Below are 19,550 nucleotides of genomic sequence, written 5' to 3' on the forward strand. Positions count from 1 at the left end.
TTCTTACCCAACTCCAGGGGAAGGATACTGCAAGAGTCTTCTGCGCATATGCAGAAGGTAAAAAACCAGGACGTAATGATGTCCCAGTGGGTGAGCATAGCTTCTCGCTGCCGGCGCTACCAGTTCAGTGAGCTGCATAGAACTGGGAGGATTTCACTGCTGGGTTAGGGACCCTGGTCTAAGCTAATGAACTAATCTATGACAAAGAGAAATTTTAGTGTCGTCACAGTTAAACATGATAAAGAATCTGCACTAAATATTCTCCTCACTCCTTTTCTTTTTCTTTTCCCTTAGTTCAGATGGAAAATCAAAAGCTCTCTTTGTCTACATCCTTCTACCTGCAGCAGAACAGCTGAATTTGAGGAATGGGTACATCATCAGAGCCCTCCTAGAAGGTTTCTTTCCACTTATGGAATGGCTCCAGAACAAGCAGCTAATGAATGAATCAGCATACATCACTGGTCACCCATCTTGGAATCTAAGGCAGGGGTGTCAAACTCAAGACCATAAGGTGCTTAGACCTGGCCTGCAGGGCCGCCCTGGAAACAGCAAAGAACCGGTCCATGCTGCCTCTGCCAGTGAAAATGGGGGTTGGGAGGGCCGCAGGTGGTCCTCCCAAGCTCCATTTTCACTGGCAGAGGATTGCAGGAGTCTGTTGCAGCTGAAAATGAAGCTCACGAGGGCTGTGGGTGGCCCTCCTGAGCTCTGTTTTCACCGACAGAGGGATGCAGAAGGCTGTCGCAGCTGAAAACGGAGTTTGAAAGGGCCAGGGGCAGCACACCCAAACTCCATTTTTCCTGGCAGAGGGTTGCAGGAGGCCATTGCAGCCAAAAATAGAGCTCAGGAGCTTGTTTTTGCTGGGAGACTGCTCGGGCCACCACAGGTGCCCCCGACACGAGTGATGTCAAAGTGGCCACACCCACCCTGACCACATCCACCCCGGTCCCCCAAGATCAAAATCAACCCTGATGCAGCCTTCCATGAAATCGAGTTCTAGGAAGAAGACACAAAAGATGTACTCAGATGATACACTGACTGATTGATTATGTATTGTATGTTTGTTTGTTTATAAAATAAAAAACAACTTTTATATATATATATAAAATGAAATCGAGTTTGAAACCCCTGGTCTAAGACATCCAATCAGTATTATGCCAACAGCAGGTTGACCATCACTAAACAGGAATGGAATTCTGGAGATCCCTTCACTTGCCTGGTGAGCCATGAAGCCTTGCCCTACCACTCAATTCAGAAGACTATAAGTAAGAACATGGGTAAAGTAAGAACATAGTAAGTAAGAACATGGGTTAACCATTTGTGGTTGACCTCCCCTTCGCCTTCTCTGACACCAACAACATTTGCTTCTAACGGTCAACCTAATTTCTTTTGTGAAACCTTAATTCGGTCTGTTCCCACCAGTGCCTGTTTCCTCTGCTTATTTGTTGTAGCGCGGGAATAACGAGAGGCCCAAACAAGCTAGTGACAACAGCTCTTTAATTCAGGGTGAGACTTCAGCAAAGAAACACAGGCAACAATCCTCCTTATATACAGTTCTGAAATAACCGTTAACCAATCACAAGTATTCCTGCATTTGAATTTCCCGCACAAAATAGATACATACATAACACCCCTCCATTCCCAGAAGGCACTTATCCTATCTATTTACATATTTACATACAAAATCATGCAGGTGACCAGGGCATGACTTCACTCTGGTAGACCTGCGCAGTTCAGTTGTAGGCGAGGTGTCGAGCTGGTCAGAGGGACCTCTCATCTCTCCTGGCTCCGCCAATGGAACCTCCTGGATTTCTCCAGAGGTGTGGCCATCCCCGGCTGGGAGTGTCGACTCGTTGGGGCTGCTCTGGAACTCAGGCTTACCCGATGAGTAATCCGGGTTACTCGGGCTTGAGATAGCTGTTTCAGGGAAACTTTGGAAGTTAGGGCTAACAATATCTGGACTAGTACAGGCTTCACTATTCAAATGTTTACGCAATTGATCTATGTGCCTTCTCCAAATTTTGCCTTGCCCTACGTCCACTGTGTATGATTTCGGGCCAGTGATTCCAACAATAATTCCCCCTATCCACAGCGGACCGCTAGCATAATTCCTTGCAAATACCGGGGTCCCGATTTGGAATTGTCTTAATCCTCCCTCTTCCCCCTTAAAATTATCTGTGGAATAGTTCGGATGTAAGCAATCAAGAGTGCACCTGAGTTTACGGCCCATTAAAAGCTCAGCTGGGCTGCGCCCCGTGGCAGTGCACGGGGTTGCATGCTGTATTGCTAAGAATTGATCAACCCTAGCTTGCCAGTCCCCTGCATCGAGTCGGGACAGGGCTTCTTTGGTCATTCGTATGAATCTCTCTACAAGGCCATTAGAAGCCGGATGGAATGGAGCAGATAATGCATATCTTATTCCTAACTCGGCCAGGTAGCCTTCAAACTGAGTTGCCGTGAATTGGGGCCCGTTATCTGATACCAGAATGTCTGGCAACCTGTGGGTAGCGAATAGCTTTCTGAGGACCTTGATTACTGCCTCGGAAGTGGTTGATGGCATTAGGGCTATTTCCAGCCATTTGGAAAAGGCGTCAACAATTATTAGAAAATTCTGGCCGTGGAAAGGCCCTGCAAAATCTATATGAATCCTCCCCCATGGGCCTTTAGGTTTTTCCCATTCCCTAATGGGAGCTACAGGAGGATTGGGGCTGGATTCCTGGCAAGGCCTGCACTTTCCCACCCACTCTGTGACATCTCAGTCAAGTTGTGGCCACCACACATAACTTCGAGCCAAACTCTTCATTCTGACAATACCAGGGTGCCCCTCATGTAGCAATTCCTATACCCGATACCTTAACCGGGAGGGGATAACCATCCTATTGCCCCACAATAAACAGCCCCCCAACATAGACAACTCATTCTTTTTGTTAAAGAACACTTGAAAATCCCCACTGTCCACCTTAGTTGGCCATCCCCTCATGACCCAGCCCATAACAGTGTCTTTGGCAGAAGCCCTTGCCACCTCGCCAAACGAGAGGGGACCCAGGGACACAACATTGATTAACAATACAGGGGCTTCTGGAGTCGGATTTTCCAATAGATTGGGCAAGGGGCATCGGCTGAGGGTGTCAGCATGGCCCAGAGTCTGGCCCGGTCGGTGGATTAGTCTATATGAGTAAGCGGCCAGGAAAATAGACCACCTGGTCATCCGGGAGGAGAGAGTGGCCAGGGTAGGTTTGTCACCAGCCAAAAGTCCCAACAATGGCTGATGGTCCGTTATAAGTTCAAAAGTCCAGCCAAACAAATATTCGTGAATTTTTTTGACTCCCGCCACAGCTGCTAAGGCTTCCCTGTCCAGCTGGCTATAATTTTGTTCTGCAGTGGACAGGGTACTAGAGTAATAGGCAATGAGCGCCTCTAATCCATTCGGTAGTCTATGGCTCAACACAGCGCCCACTCCAAAAGGGGACGCATCGCAGACAAGTACAAGCGGCAATTCCGAGTTGTATTGGATAAGGAAACTGTCTTCAGACAAAAGTTTTTTAGCAGCCTTAAATGCGGCCACTTCAGTTTTGCCCCAAACCCAAGGAACGTTTTTTCCTAGCTGTCTTTGTAATGGTTCCGCAATGGTGGCTTTGTCTTTGAGAAACATGGTGTAAAAGTTTAGAAGTCCAAGGAAGACCTGCAGTTCAGCCTTCGACTTTGTTGTGGGTGCATTTTGGATGGCCCTTACTTTGCTTTCTGTGGGGTGAATGCCTGTGCCGTCAATTCGGTAGCCCCAAAATTCTACGGAGGGTACCACAATTTTACATTTGGACTTCTTGAGCTTAAGTCTCGCCTCTCTAAACTTGGTGAGCACTTGTCTAACTCTGTTTCCAAGCTGCGCCTCATTCTGGCCACTAATGAGGACATCGTCAAAATAGGGTACAACCCCCGGGAGTCCTTGTAGTAGGCGCTCCATAGTGCTTTGGAAAAGCCCTGGTGCAATGCTAACCCCAAACTGCAGTCTAGTGCATTTGAACGCACCTCTGTGCGTTACTATAGTTTGTGATTCTGCCGTAGCGTCATCTACTGGCAGCTACTGGTATGCCTGCGCAAGGTCTAATTTAGCAAATATCTTGCAAGGGCCCAGGGAGTGAAGTAGATGGTGGACGATCAGAACTGGATAGGCGCTCTGCTGCAATGCCTTATTAATCGTGCATTTATAACCAGCGCAGATTCTGATTCATCCATCTGACTTTACTGGCGTGACTATTGGGGTTTACCACCTAGCGTCATCTACAGGAACTAACACCCCTTGTTTGATCAGTTTGTCAAGTTCTGTGTCTATTTTTGGTTTTAGGGCAAATGGTACTCGTCTTGCCTTTAACCTAATCTGGGCTACATTAGGGTCTAAATTAAAAGAAATAGGGGTCCCCACGTACTTGCCTAGCGTCTCTTCAAAAACTTCCTGGAACTCATGCAGGAGGCTTTCCTTTAGAGATGGTCCGCCGAGGCTGTGGACACCCGTGGAGCCCATGCCGAGGGCTCGAAACCAGGCTAGGCCCAGGAGGCTTGGTAGCGACTTGCTTATGATGGCCAGGGGAAGCTCTTTCTGGAACTCGCTGTAGGTGACCCGAAACATGCCTATGCCTTCCACAGGAACTCGGTTCCCTTCGTAGTCAAGAAGGTGAACACGTTGCCATGAAAGCTGGTTTCTCTGGAACTTCGGTAGAAGCGATTTAAGCGTTGCCCAGGACATGATTGACAGGGCAGACCCGGTGTCGATTTCCATGTCGCATGGTCTCCCTTCAATTTATACTCTCGTGTAGACCTGTTCCTTTACAGACTTGCTGGCTTGGCCGATTCTCGTGCTGTAGGTTTCTCACTTTTGATTCTCACGCTGTTTTCTCACGCCGCCATCTCTGGTTGGCCGATTTGAACGCGTCGGTTTTGGTTGGTCGTGATAGTCACGTGACTTGTTATTTCGAGGAAATTGAGCTCTACAGACTCTAGCCAAATGGCCCTTCTTTTCACAGCACCTTCAAATGGCGTCTCGGTATTTGCAGGACTATCTCTCGTGATTTCCACTGCAACTCGAGCAGTTCTCACGGCGATGACTTTGCTCGCCCTTCTTCTTGTCCGTGTGGAAGACGTCCTCATCTGACTCTTCCTCCGTGCTGGTCTGCGCCTCCTTTCGATGAACAGGGGCTGACTTCGGGCCTTCTTTGCTCGGCTGTGGATGTTGTAGCGCTTCGGAAGCCTTAGTGGACGCTTCGTGTGCTCTAGCTTCATTGAGCGCGCCGGCTAATGTCAAATCTGGCTTCGGGAGTAAGCGCCTCTGTAATCGAGTGTCTCTCACGCCACAAAACAACTGTTTGAGGAATGCTTCATCTAGATCCCGGTAGTTGCAATGCGTTGTGGCTTTTCGAAGGGCAGCCACATATGTGCTGACCGGTTCTCCTTCTGTTTGTTGCCAGAGGTCGTAGCGTTGTACAAACTTAGAAGGAACGGGAGAGTCGTGAGCTCTCAGGTTTGCTTGTAGGATGTCCCAGGGGACCGTCTGAACTGCAGTTGGCTCGCAGAGGGACTCGGCCATCTCAAAAACGTCTGGCCCTCAGTGGCTCAAGAAGAGGGCTCTTTTTCGGTTTGCAGAGAGTCCTTGCATCTCACTTGCTTCCAGGGAACACTCGAATCTGGTCAGGTACGATCCCCACTTCTCTCGGGTTGGATCGAAGGGTTTTGGCGGGACGTAGGCAGACATCGCAGTATGTCTCCGTAGTCCGCTCGTCACCCTGGCTGAAAGTCAGAGCTCTTTTTTATTTGCTTCTTGTGGCCTCATTCCCATTCTCGTCGCCAATGTTGTAGCACGGGAATAACGAGAGGCCCAAGCAAGCTAGTGACAACAGTTCTTTAATTCAGGGTGAGACTTCAGCAAAGAAACACAGGCAACAGCCCTCCTTATATACAGTTCTGAAATAACCGTTAACCAATCACAAGTATTCCTGCATTTGAATTTCCCGCACAAAATAGATACATATATAACATTATTATTGATACTTGATAAATATTTTACAATAAAACATTTTCCCAAAAACAAAAACAAAATCTGGCTTATTGTGAGAACTAATGATGATGCACGGACTACATTGGAATTTCTGACTTCCTCTGGCATCTCTATTCCTTAAGAGCTGTGGTGGCGCAGTGGTTCGAGTGCTGTACTGCAGCCTCTGGGAGGGCGAAAACAGCCTCCCCAGGCTCTGGAGGCCCTCTGGAGGCTAGAAACAGGCCCATTTCCGGACTTCCTGAACTTTTGGTAGGTCTGTTTTTGCCCTCCCTGAGCCTCTGCGCACACCCTGCTCTTACCTGCATCCAAAACTGGCTGTGTGGGGACTCCCTGGAGTGCGTGGCAGGGTGGGTAGGGCAGGATATTTGGGGGTTCTCCAAACTGCACAGAATTTTAGCCAGAGGTTCTCCCGAACCCCTGAGAACCCTCAGCAGCCCACCCCTGCACCCATCTCAGCAAATGAATCTGGGCAGATCACCGTTCTGAGAATACAACAAAATGGAGTTGATCATGTTTCTGTATGAATCCCACAGAAGGCCAATGGATTTAGCTGAGTTATTCATGGATACTCCAAATTAGCCTCACTGCAGCCCTGTGATGTGAGAAATGAATGGACATAGATGCATCTCCTCCAACCTGATGAGCTTCAGGCTTCAGTGTAGATTTGAACCCATCACGTTCAAGGACAATGATCCTTTACTGTCTGCTCCGTATCCACTTTCCTCTATTCTTAAATGCCCTTCTCTGTAGGTTGCCCACTTAGCCTAAGAGCAAAAAGTCAAAGTATTTGCAATAGTTCCACTTTCTCCCATTCCTACTTGCCCCCACCAGCTCGGCTCCCAATCAAAAACTTCTGTTCACAAATTAAAGCCATTGCATCATGTCCAGAATGTGTTGAGTAGAATTGTTTCAGGAAGGACAAAGAGGTCAGGTCTGTAAAAGGGGATTATTCATTTCTCAACACAAATGATGTTTACCGATAAATATCTGCAGCACATCACATCTTCTCTCTGAATCGCACACTGTACTTTTGTTCTGTCACTAAGGCCCTCAGGCCAAATGTCTCCAGGAAGAAGCAAGACACGAAGGAGGAGACACGTTTGTTTTGCTGGCACAACTTAACAGTTGACGTGTCGCTATTTCATGTATTAATGATCATTTAACAAAATGGCCCAGAGGAATTTCCCAATCTTCTCTTCTGCTTTGTGCTCCCTGGATAGATGACCTTCAGATGACCTACGTGGAGGTTTAGGTGAAACAGAAATCAGAGTGTCAGCAGTTGCCAACATTGGGTGGCATGTGGCCACTCAAGTCAATATTGTTCCGGGATCAACCTTAGTCAAATGGGATTGGAGGAGAACCAAATGAATAGGGCCAATGAGGAAACAGAACCAACAGCATGTGACGCCAAGACTCTCTTCGGATTATGTTTAAATTCCCCCCTCTGAGTCAGCTTGCTCACTTTCTCCTGAAGCTCTGGACAGGTGCTTGGAAGCTCAATTCTCTCATCTTGCTGGAATTGTATAACTGCACAAGGACCCTTTGTGAGACTTCAGTCTGACTTTCACAATGGGGTCCACCATCTACTTTCTCCTGTTGGGGTTCGTCTTCCCTGGACACAGCGTCCCTCTGAGCCCTCAAAAAGGTGAGTTCTCCCCTCTTTCTTTGCACTTTCTTTGGTTGAGTATGGAGATTTTTTTCCTTAGGATTAGAGGTTTCTCAACAATTCTTTTTCTTTCATATATATATGTGTGTGTGTGTCTGTATACACCTCTGTCTGGTTGACAATCTTAACTGGGGCTTCTTTTTGGGGTAGGGCTTATATTACAAGCATCCTGAAAAATCATGCTAGGACAGTGCTCACCTCTGTTTTAAAGCCGAAGAGCCAGTGCTGTCCGAAGACGTCTCCGTAGTCATGTGGCCAGCATGACTAAATGCCAAAGGCCCACGGAACGCTGTTAGCTTTCCACCAAAGGTGGTCCCTATTTTTCTACTTGTATTTTTTACGTGCTTTCGAACTGCTAGGTTGGCAGAAGCTGGGACATTTAATGGGAGCTGACCCCATTACGTGGCACTAGGGATTCAAACCGCTGAACTGCCGACCTTTCGATTGACAAACTCAGCATCTTAGCCACTGAGCCACCACATCCCTTACACACACACACACACACACACACACACACACACACACACATTGTCAGCGTTTCAGAAAATCCCAACTCCAAGTAAAGACATGGAAGCAAGGATTTTCCAAAGTTCTTTTTACTAGAATAGATAAACTGGCACATCGGAAGTGTGGAAAGGAGGTTGGCACCTTCTTTCATATGTGGTGGTCCTGCTCAGAGACAAAAAGTTCTGGACAAAAATACGAACTTAGCTGTGGGAAATAGTGGAAGAAGATATAAAATTATCTCCAGAAATTTTCTTACTAGGAATGATGGGAGATGGACTCTCTAAGGACAAGACACAATTGATTACACATATTATAACAGTGGCCAGATTAACTTTTGCAAAATACTGGAAAGATAAACAAATACCTCCAGAGATGACAATAATAAATAAAATGTTGGAATGTGCAGAAATGGCAAAATTAACCAGTATGCTTAAAGATGATGAGAATTCAAAATTTAAGGCAGTATGGGAAAGGTGGTATAAATGGTGGAATAATAGAACAAGACTATAAGGATATGCCTATTTCTAATAATGATAGATTTGAAGATACTTGTTGTGTATATACTGTATATATGTAATCGCACAATACCTCAGATGTTACCTGAGATTTGATATTTTCTTTTTAAAAAAACCTTTTTTTAAAAAATCAATAAAGTATATTTAAAAAAAAAAAGATAAACTGGCACATCTGGGAAAACCCGAATCTGAAAGGTCTGGGTTTTCCCTCAGTAAATCAAAAAACCCCAAACCATCCCCTCACTCCTCAGTCGATCACATGCTCCAATCAACATCCATCCCATCTCGACTCAGCACTCCGACCACTCCTTCTCCAGATGCCGGATCACCTTAACCAACAGGAAGAATGCTATTATGTCTACAGTCAACCCCTCTACTAAATCCTCCTTCTTACTTTCCCAGACAAGAGAAGGTGGCAGCCTGGAAGCTTCCCACCTAATATGGCTTCCAAAGCTGACATATATACAAACACACACACACATATCTATACATATCTATACATACATTTACATTTACATTTACATTTACATTTACATTTACATTTACATATACATATACATATACATATACATATACATATACATATACATATACATATACATATACATATACATATACATATACATATCTATTTTCTTACTTCTTTGTAGGATTTATGTGTGTTTTTCCTCTAGCCAGGAAAAACCTGCGGATCAAATCTCACCGTCTCAAGGTTGACTCAGCCTTCCATTCTTCCTAGGTGGATAAAATGAGGACCCAGATTGCTGGGGGCAATATGCTATTTAGTATACTGTCTTTGTTGTAAGCCGCCCAGAGTCCTCGGAGAGTGGGCAGCATAGAAATTCGAAAAATAAACAAATAAACAAATAAATAAATACATACATATACGTACGTACGTACGTACGTACATACATACCAGTGGTGGGTTCCTCCTGGTTCGGTCCGGTTCGGCCGAGCCGGTAGCGGTGACGATATGACGTCACCGAACCGGTTTTCCCCCCCGCCCTCCCCTCCACCCCCACCCATGTTATTCTTACTTTTTATTTGGTCCCACCCCCAATCTATTGCTGCCTCCTGAGTCCCAGCTGATGACTAGAGGGAAAAAAACTGTTTAAACTCTTGCTATGGGGCTTCAAAGGGCCGTCCTACAGCTGATCAGTGTTAAAAGCAAACAAATGAGTCAGGTCGTAAGTGCGAGGACCTTCCAGAAATGACTCTGACCAGCTAGCCATGCCTACCTAGTCACATGACCTCCAAGCCACACCCACAAAATAAGCCACGCCCACAGAACCGGTAGTAAAAAAATTTAGAACCCACCCCTGATACATACATACATACATACATACATATATTGCGAACTATCCTAAAAATACGAATTCCAGGTGTAGCCATAAAAGAAGAGACAGACATCGCGATCTCTGGAACTTAAAATATATTAACCACTGACCTTTCGTTAGCCTCTGCTAACAATGTTAGAGTGTAAAAACTACCATTGAGGAGATATTAGCCATTATACATCATTGATCAATTTGGCCATTGTGCCCGTGATCGGCTCATCTACCCGCCTCCCACCTATAATTAACTCTGTCGGTTTTACTTCAGGCATGTTAATCGATGGAGGCTTAGCTGCTGTTGCTTCCTCCCCTTATTGTGCACCGCTTGGGTTGCCCATCCCTAGGGAATAACGCTGAGCTGGCAGCTATTGCGTTAATGGCATTCTATTCTATTCTATTCTATTCTATTCTATTCTATTCTATTCTATTCTATTCTATTCTATTCTATTCTATTCTATTCTATTCTATTCTATTCTCTGCTCTGCTCTGCTCTGCTCTGCTCTGCTCTGCTCTGCTCTGCTCTATTCTACTCCAATTCCAGTTGACGAATATACTCTGACATTCTCTTCACTAGACTAGCCAGGCCCACTTCCTGCAACCATTCATCGTATGTTTTAGCCTCCGGTCCCCTCATCATCCTGGTTGTTCTTCTCTGCACTCTTTCTAGAGCCTCAACATCTTTTTTTATAGCGTGGTGACCAAAACTGGATGCAGTACTTTAGGTGTGATTTTACTAAGGCTTTATAGAGTAGTGTTAGTACCTCACTATCACAGTTGTTGAGGTTGAAGGAAAACGCAAATGATGGAACTGCATGGTTCAGAATTAGAAAGATGCCAATTTGGAAATAACTTATTTTCCAAAGCTCCAGAAGGCAAGAGAAGAAACAATGGATGGAAACTCATCAAGGAGAGAAGCAACCTGGAATTGAGGAGAACCTTTCCTTCCAATTCAATTTCAATTAATGAAGATTTACAGATTAACAGAGTTGGAAGGGACCTTGTAGGTCATCTAGGCCAACCCTCCCACCCAAGCCGGAGACCTTACACCCTTTCTTACAGATGGCAGTCCAATTTCTTCTTGGAAGCCTCCATTGATGAAGCTCTCACAACATCCAGAGGCAACTTCTGTTCCATCGGTTGATTGTTCTCCCTGTCAGAAAATTCCTAGGTTGAATCTCTCCTTGTTCAGTTTCCATCCATTATTCCTTGTCTGGCCTTCAGGTGCCTTGGGAAATAGCTTGACCCCTTCCTCTCTGGGGCAGCCCCTTAAATATTGGAACACTGCTATCATACCCATAGTGCGCGCGCTCACATTTGCGAACCAGTAGCGAAGGTAAGTGATTACCATCTCTGCCTCGAGGACCGACCGGTTTGATCGCCTTGCAGTCCAAGGGACTCGCAGGAGTCTTCTCCAGCACCAGAGTTCAAAGGCCTCAATTCTTTGGCGCTCAGCCTTCCTTATGGTCCAACTTTCACAGCCATCCATTGCAACTGGGAAAATCATAGCCTTGACTCTACACACTTATGATGGCAGGGTGATGACTCTGATTTTTATTGTGCTGTCTAGATTTGCCATAGCTTTCCTCCCCAGGAGCAAGCGTCTTTTAATTTCTTGGCTGCAGTCCCCATCTACGGTGATCTTGGATCCCAGGAAAATAAAACCTGTCACTACTTCCATTTCTTCCCCATGTATTTGCCAGGAATTGAGAGGGCCGGGTGCCATGATCTTAGTTTTTTTTAATGTTGAGTTTCAAGCCAAATTCAAATTCAAATCTTTATTGTCAGTGCACAACATATGTACAATGAGATTGGTCGAGCTCCCTCAGTGCGCCCCCCCCTCAACACAATACAGCTCACAGTGAAGACAGAAAACCCCTAACCCAATAAATCATATTAACAAAACACCCAGTCCTATTGCACCAGTGTGAACATGTTACACATTGCATCGGCCCTGCAGTCCATCATACTACGTAGTTATGATGCTATTTCTCATTCAGGAGTCCGACAGCCCACGGATAAAAACTGTTCTTCAGCCTGTTTGTGCGGCTACCTATGCTTCTATATCTCCTTCCCGATGATAGGAGGGTAAAGAATTGCCGACTAGGGTGAGAGTCTTCCCAGCTTTTGCACTCTCCTTCTTCACCCACATCAAGAGGCTCTTTAGTTCCTCTTCACTTTCTGCCATTAGAGTGGTATCATCTGCATATCTGAGGTTGTTGATATCTTATTTATTTATTTATTAATTAATTAATTTATTTATTTTATTTCTATACCGCCCTTCTCCTGAAGGACTCAGGGCGGTGTACAGACTAATTAAAAACACAAAGACAGACAAAATTTAAAAATAATTAAAATTATTAAATAATAGGCCCAATTTATAAAACCCTGAATTTAAAATCCCATTTAAAACCAATTAAAATCTTTATATTGATAGCCCAGCCTGGCGGAACAATATGGTTTTGAGGGCACAGCGAAATACACGGAGATCAGAGATTTTGCGAATTTCTGGGGGGAGATCATTCCACAGGGCTGGGGCTCTCACAGAGAAGGCCCTCCCCCTGGGTGTCGCCATCTGACATAATTTGGCCGATGTCACCCTGAGGAGACCCTCTCTCTGGGAGCAGACTGGCCGATGGGAGGCTACTGGTGGCAGAAGATGGTCTCGAAGGTATCCAGGTCCAATGCCATGGAGCGCTTTAAAGGTGGTAACCAACACCTTGAATCGCACCCGGAAGACCACTGGGAGCCAGTGCAGCTCACACAGGAGGGGTGTCACATGGGCGCAACGAGTTGTGCCCATAACCACCCGTGCGGCCGCATTCTGGACCAGTTGGAGCCTCCGGGTGCTTTTCAAGGGGAGCCCCATGTAGAGAGCATTACAATAGTCCAACCGGGAGGTAACAAGGGCATGAGTGACCGTGCGCAGGGCGTCCCGGTCCAGAAAGGGCTGCAACTGGCGAATCAGGCGAACCTGATAAAAGGCCCCCCTGGCCACGGCTGTCATATGCTCTTCTAAAGACAGCCGTGCATCCAGGAGGACACCCAGATTGTGAGCCCTCTCTGTGGGGGGGCAAAGATTCACCCCCAATAGTCAGCGATGGCACCTGCTGACTATATCGGGGTGCCGGAAGCCACAGCCACTCAGTCTTGGAGGGGTTGAGTCTGAGCCTATTTTTCCCATCCAAACCCGCACGGCCTCCAGGCAGCGAGACATCACATCAAGGGCATCGTGGGGTGGTCTGGGGTGGAGATGTACAGCTGAGTATCATCAGCGTACAGATGGACTCTCACCCCAAAACCACGGATGATCTCACCCAGCGGCTTCACATAAATGTTGAACAGAAGGGGCGAGAGGACCGACCCCTGCGGCACTCCCCATGCAAGGCGCCTTGAAGTCAACCTCTGCCCCCCTGTCAACACGAACTGCGAATGGTCTGAGAGGAAGGAGGAGAACCACCGCAAAACGGTGCCCCATATCTTAATGAATCTTAATTTCATCTTGTGATTTATCTAGCCCCGCCTTTCTCACGATGTCCTCTGCATATAAGTTAAATAGGCAGGGCGACAGTATACAAGCCTTGCCGAACTCCTTTCCCAATTTTGAACCAATCAGTGGTTCTGTGTCCAGTTCTCACTGTTGCTTCTTGATCCGCATATAGGTTTCTCATTGTCTCTAATCATGGATATTTCTTTTGTTCTCTCTCTCTCTCTCTCTTTTAACATTTTATTTATACATTTGTTTTTAACATACGTAAGTGCTTAGCAAACAGTGTATTATCTGGGTCAATTTCCTTATACATAATCATGATTTCCAATTTCCAATTTCTCCCTCCTGTTGTCTAACCATTGATTAAACAAATCCCATGTTAAAAAGTATCTTCTTTATCCTTTATCTTTAATGTCAACCTATCCATTTCTGCACAATCTAGTATTTTTTAAAATTATATTTTCTTCTGTAGGCGTTTCCTCATTTTTCCCAAAGTGGTGCAAATGCAATTCTCGTGGCTGTTCTCCCTCTTGATGGCCTGTGCCTAATTTATGTTTTAGAATTTTAAAATTTATAATTGATATATCCACAGGTCCCCAATATCAAGAGTACATTTTTTCCCCTACCCAAAAACAGCATGTAAGGGATAAAAGAACCTCACACTGCACTACATTCATCAGGTTCTTAGCTACACCCCAAGGTGCTTTTTCAAGAGGTGGCTGGACTTTCTGGTTTTTCTTTGAAGACATTTTGCTTCTCATCCAAGAAGCTTCTTTGGCTCTGAAGAAACTTATTGGATGAGCCGAAGAAGCTTCTTGGATGAGAAGTGAAACATACAGAGAGAGATACAGAGAGAGGGTGAGAGAGAGGGAGGCGGGAGAGAGATAGAGGGGGAGAGAGAGGGGAAGATAGAGAGGGAGAGGGGGAGAGAGATACACAGGGGGAGAGGAAGAGGGGGAAAGAGAGATACAGAGAGAGGGGGAGAGAGGGGGAGAAAGAGGGAGAGGAGGAGAGATATACAGAGAGATACACAGAGAGAGGGGAAGATAGAGAGGGAGAGGGGTTGAGAGAGTCATAGAGAGATATGGAGAGAGGGTGAGAGTGGGGAGAGAGAGACAGAGAGGGGGAGAGAGAGGGGAAGATAGAAAGGGAGAGGGGGAGAGAGACAGAGAGATACAGAGAGAGAAGGGGGAGAGAGAGGGGAAGATAAGAGGGAGAGGGGGAGGGGAAGATAGAGAGGGAGAGGGGGAGAGAGAGGGAGAGATACAGAGAGAGACGGGGAGAGAGAGGGGAAGATAGAGAGGGAGAGGGGGAAAGAGAGTTACAGAAAGAGAGACAGGGAGAGGGGGAGAAAGAGAGACATAGATACAGAGAGAGAGGGGGGAGAGAAAAGGGTTTTGTGGTTCCTGGTTCTCTGCCCTAATGACCGGCTGGGTAGGCATGGCTGGGGGTGTCATCATGTGACTGGTGGAAATGTGTGATGTCGAGTTGGCCACGCCCACCCAGGTTTTGTGGCGCCCAGTGTTTTTTTTTCCCCTGTGGGAAATGGGTCCAAATGGCTCTTTGAGTGTTTAAGGTTGCAGACCCCTGCTCGAAGCTGACGATCTAATAATCTTTGTTCCATTGCCAAAGAGAAAATGCCTTCAACATTTAAGTGTGGCCGCCCCAAGCAGCAGTTACGGTTAAACACAATAAAGAATGTGCGCTAAATATTCTCCTGACTCCTTTTCCTTTTCTTTCCCGCCGTTCAAATAGAAAGCCAAGCACCCCTTCTCTCTACATCCTCCCACCTCCAGCAGAACAACTGAATTTGCAAGAAGTACTCAGTCTCACATGCCTCATTGAAGGTTTTGATCCTAGAGACATCTTTGTGAAATGGCTCCAGAATGGGCAACCGGTCAGTGAATCAACATACCACACTGGCCCACCCAATTTACAGTCCAACACACCTGAACAGTATTTTGCCTATAGCAGGTTGACCATTAGCAAGCGGGAATGGAATACTGGCGATATCTTCTCTTGCCAGGTGGCCCATGAAGCCTTACCATTCCACGTCAATCAGAAGACCATTTGCTGTTCTTCTGCCCCACTGATGCCTGACTCCGAAGGTAGCTGACAACTGTCAGATGGCCCTGGCCCCATCTCTGCCTCTGATGTAGAGCACTCATCAGAGCCTTCCCTAGACTCCAAGACTGGCCCATGTTCCTCCCCAACCTCCTCACTGTCTGAATCTGCTGCCAGATCCGCTGGCCACTGGCGGGCCACAACATGTTCAACTCCTCTTCAGCTTCTTGGATGAGAAGTGAAACCTTTTCAAAGAAAAACCAAAAAGTCCAGTTGCCTCTTGAAAAAGCACCTTTGGGGCAAATTGTTCCACTGATTTAATTGTTCTAACTGTCAGGAAATTTCTCCTTAGTTCTAAGCTGCTTCTCTCCTTGATTAGTTTCCACCCATTGCTTCTTCGCCTGCCCTCAGGTGCTTTGGAGAATAGCTTGACTCCCTCTTCTTTGTGGCAACCCCTGAGATATTGGAACCCTGCTATCATGTCTCCCCTAGTCCTTCTTTTCATTAAACTAGACATACCCAGTTCCTGCAACTGTTCTTCATATGTTTTAGCCTCCAGTCCCCTCATCATCTTTGTCGCTCTTCTCTGCACTCTTTCTAGAGTCTCCACATCTTTTTTACATTGTTGTGACCAAAACTGCATGCCATATTCCAAATGTGGCCTTACCAAGGCCTTATAAAATAGTATTAACACATCATCTGATTTACTAAACTCAAAAGCAGCTCCAGTATAGATCAGATCAAGAGCCTGTTGGGTGGGGAAGAAATGAGAGTTGACTAAGGAACTGACATTAATTTTTTTCTCCTTAGGTGGAAGCGATTGTCCCTCTGGAGATATTAATGTATATATTCTGCCTCCAACATCAAGAGTCTTGTACATTGATAGAAATAGCAAGATCAGCTGTGTTGTGAACAATCTGCAAAATGTACAGGGGTTGAAAATTACCTGGTCTCAGGAGAAGAATGGACACCTGAATCCTGATCCAATTGAAACGAGAGAAGAACCAAATGGTACCTACACTGTTGAGAGTAGACTCGGCGTCTACTCTCACGACTGGGAATCGGGAGAGGTTTTCACCTGTGTGGTGGAACATCCATCCTTTGTTACCCCTGTCACAAAGACAATTTCCGAGACCAGAGGTAAGGAGGAAATTACATTGTTCTCCCTCAGGGGACTAATGGACTTGTTTTCATTTGTGCCAAGATGTTGTAGGACAATCTCTGTAACATATGGTGTGTGATGCAAGCTTGGAGACATGAAGAGGGCTGGCATGTTGTGTCCGGCCAACAGATCTGGCAGCAGTTTTGGAGGGTGAGGAGGTTGGGGAGGAACATGGGCCAGTCCTGGAGTCTGGGGAGGGCTCTGATGAGGGCTCTGCATCAAAGGCAAAGAGGGGGCCAGGGCCATATACCAGTTATCAGCTGCCTTCGGAGTCAGACATCAGTGAGGCAGATGAACAGCTGGAGCCTGTTCCCAGTGTGCTCATGAGCAGAGCTGCCAGGAGAAGGGAACAGCTAAGGAACAAGGGTTGACTTGGGAGTAAGGCCACAGGTGGACGATGAATGGCCCCTCCCAGAGGGAATAAAAGAGGAGCGAAAGGGGAGTGGAGTTTGCAGGAGACAATTAGTTCATTCCTGCATTCTTGCCAAGTGTTGTGGCATCTGAAAGGTATCGGCCTGGCCACTCTCCAAGCCTGATAAAGGTCAGTAATTGTGAACTGTATTGAAAGACTGTGGGAGAAGAAAGACTTTGCTGGAGAGGAATTCAGTGTAAATGAAAAAATAAGAGGGTTTTATCGGGACGAGTCCTTGGCTTCGTGCTGCCGGGAAAGCCTAGGTCAGAACATGGCAGCAACAATCCAGAATATTTATTTATTTATTTATTTATTTATTTATTTATTTATTTATTTATTTATTAGTTCAATTTATATGCCACCCTTCTCCGGAAACTCAGGGCAGCTTACAATGCGTTAAGCAATAGCCTTCATACTTTTGTATATACCTGCTTTTGCCCCCCTCCCCCAAGCGGTGTTCTTTTTTATACAAAGTCAGCTTACTGCCCCCACAATCCAGCTCCTCATTTTACCTACCTTGGAAGGATGGAAGGCTGAGTCAACCTTGAGCCTGGTGAGATTTGAACTCACAGTAATTGCAGGCAGCTGGCAGCTAAGTGCTACTTTAATAGCACTTTAATCCGCTGCTCCACCAAGGCCTCTTGGTGGACAGATTAGTACACCAAGGATGTTGGATGGATTAGTACACCAGGATAACAAACTTCACAATTGGCTTTGCATCAGTGTGGGCCTCTAGTCATAGAATGGCCCCGCAAACCATGGTTTTGTGGTATAAGTGAACAATGGCTAAAAGAATCATAGTTTAACAAGAGAGGTCAACCATTCATTGATGCCACTAATTTGTCCTATTTTCTAACATTGTTGTGTTTCTTTCCTTAAACTTTACCAAGGCAAGCGCAGTGCACCCAAGGTCTTTGTCTTCCCTCCTCACCGAGATGAGCTCAACCCAGGCACAACGGTGTCTCTTATCTGCAGGGTAACTGGTTTTTACCCAACTGGATCTGAGCAACATATCCCCAGGGCTGACTGGGAAACCGGTGACTTCATTTGTGTGATGTCCACAAAGCCCTCCCCATGAAGTTCACCCAGAGGAACATCTCAAAAACCCAGGGTAAAAAATGAACCAGCTGCTCCGTTTCAATCCATCCTAGATTTGCCTCTAGCACTGTCAGACCAAACTGTTCATGATTTCCCAGCTCACCCATTTCACATCTGGATGAATAAAAAGCAACCCATCTCAGAAATACCTCAGATTCTGTTCTTTTCTCCTTAGGGGTGAGATCTAGAAGGGGGAAAGGGGACAATCTGTCTGAAAAAAAAAGAGTCAAGGTTTAAGGCTGGTTTATTGTATTGGTCAGTTGGCTGGTTGGTTGTTTCGTTGTTTGGTTGTTTGGTTGGTTGGTTGTTGTGATTTCTACAGCTGCCCATCTCAGCAAATGAATCTGGCCGAGTCACTGTTTTGATAATCCAACAAAATGACATCCATCATGTTTCTGTATGAATCCAATGGATACAGTGGTGGGTTGCTACTGGTTCTCCCTGGTTTGGGAGAGCTGGTAGCGGAAATCTTGATAGGAGAGCAAACCGGTTCACTCTAAACGTTAGCTGAGCCCTCCCGCCCACCTGTGCACTATACCTACTTTTATTCCTTTGTTTTTAGCTCAGTTGTAAGGCGTGGGAGAGTGGATTGCCATGCCTCAGCTGATTTTTTGCTCAATGCGCTTGCGCGAAGCACAAGTTTGGCAATCGCTAACCGGTGGTAAAACTGATTAGAACCCACCACTGCATGGATTTAGCTGGGTTAGGGGGAGGTACCCCAAATTAGCCTCACTGCAACTCTGTGCTGTGAGAAAAGAATGGAATAGAGGTATCTCCTCCAACCTGGTGAGCTTCAGGGTTCAGTGTAGATTTGAACCCACCACGTTCAAGGACAATGATCCTTTACTGTCTGCTCCATATCCACTTTCCTCTATTCTTAAATGCCCTTCTCTGTAAGTTGTCCATTTAGCCCAACAGCAAAGAGTCCAAGTAGCCAAATACATGTAATTGTAATTACGTACTGAAAAATGTTCCATCATTGCAGATCCAGCTATGTCCCTTGGCCAAGTTCATCTTAGTCACAGTTTCTCCATGGACCAATCAGTTGGGGCAAAGTGACACTGTTCTCTGCAGGTCTATAATCTACACTTAATTTCAATATCAAGCATTCATTTTGTTGTTGTTGTTAGTTGCGAAATCGTGTCCAACCCATCGCGACCCCATGGACAACATTCCTCCAGGCCTTCCTGGAGGATTCATATCTAATACAAAAAAAAAAACAAAAAACAAAAAACAAAAAACAAAAAAACAAAAAAAAACCC

General features: G+C 45.9%; 1 gene segment (V, D, J or C); it reads left to right on the plus strand.

Annotated features, from left to right (window-relative positions):
- The first annotated feature begins 7,505 nt into the window (after window positions 1–7,505).
- On the plus strand, window positions 7,506–18,436 carry LOC148113617 (immunoglobulin heavy constant epsilon-like). The segment is given in 3 exon segments: window positions 7,506–7,688; window positions 16,427–16,756; window positions 18,081–18,436. Coding segments are annotated over 3 exon segments (594 nt in total).
- Window positions 18,437–19,550: the final 1,114 nt, after the last annotated feature.

Source organism: Pantherophis guttatus, chromosome 4, assembly GCF_059756535.1.
Source record: "Pantherophis guttatus breed Tessera chromosome 4, ASM5975653v1, whole genome shotgun sequence".
Taxonomy (NCBI): domain Eukaryota; kingdom Metazoa; phylum Chordata; class Lepidosauria; order Squamata; family Colubridae; genus Pantherophis; species Pantherophis guttatus.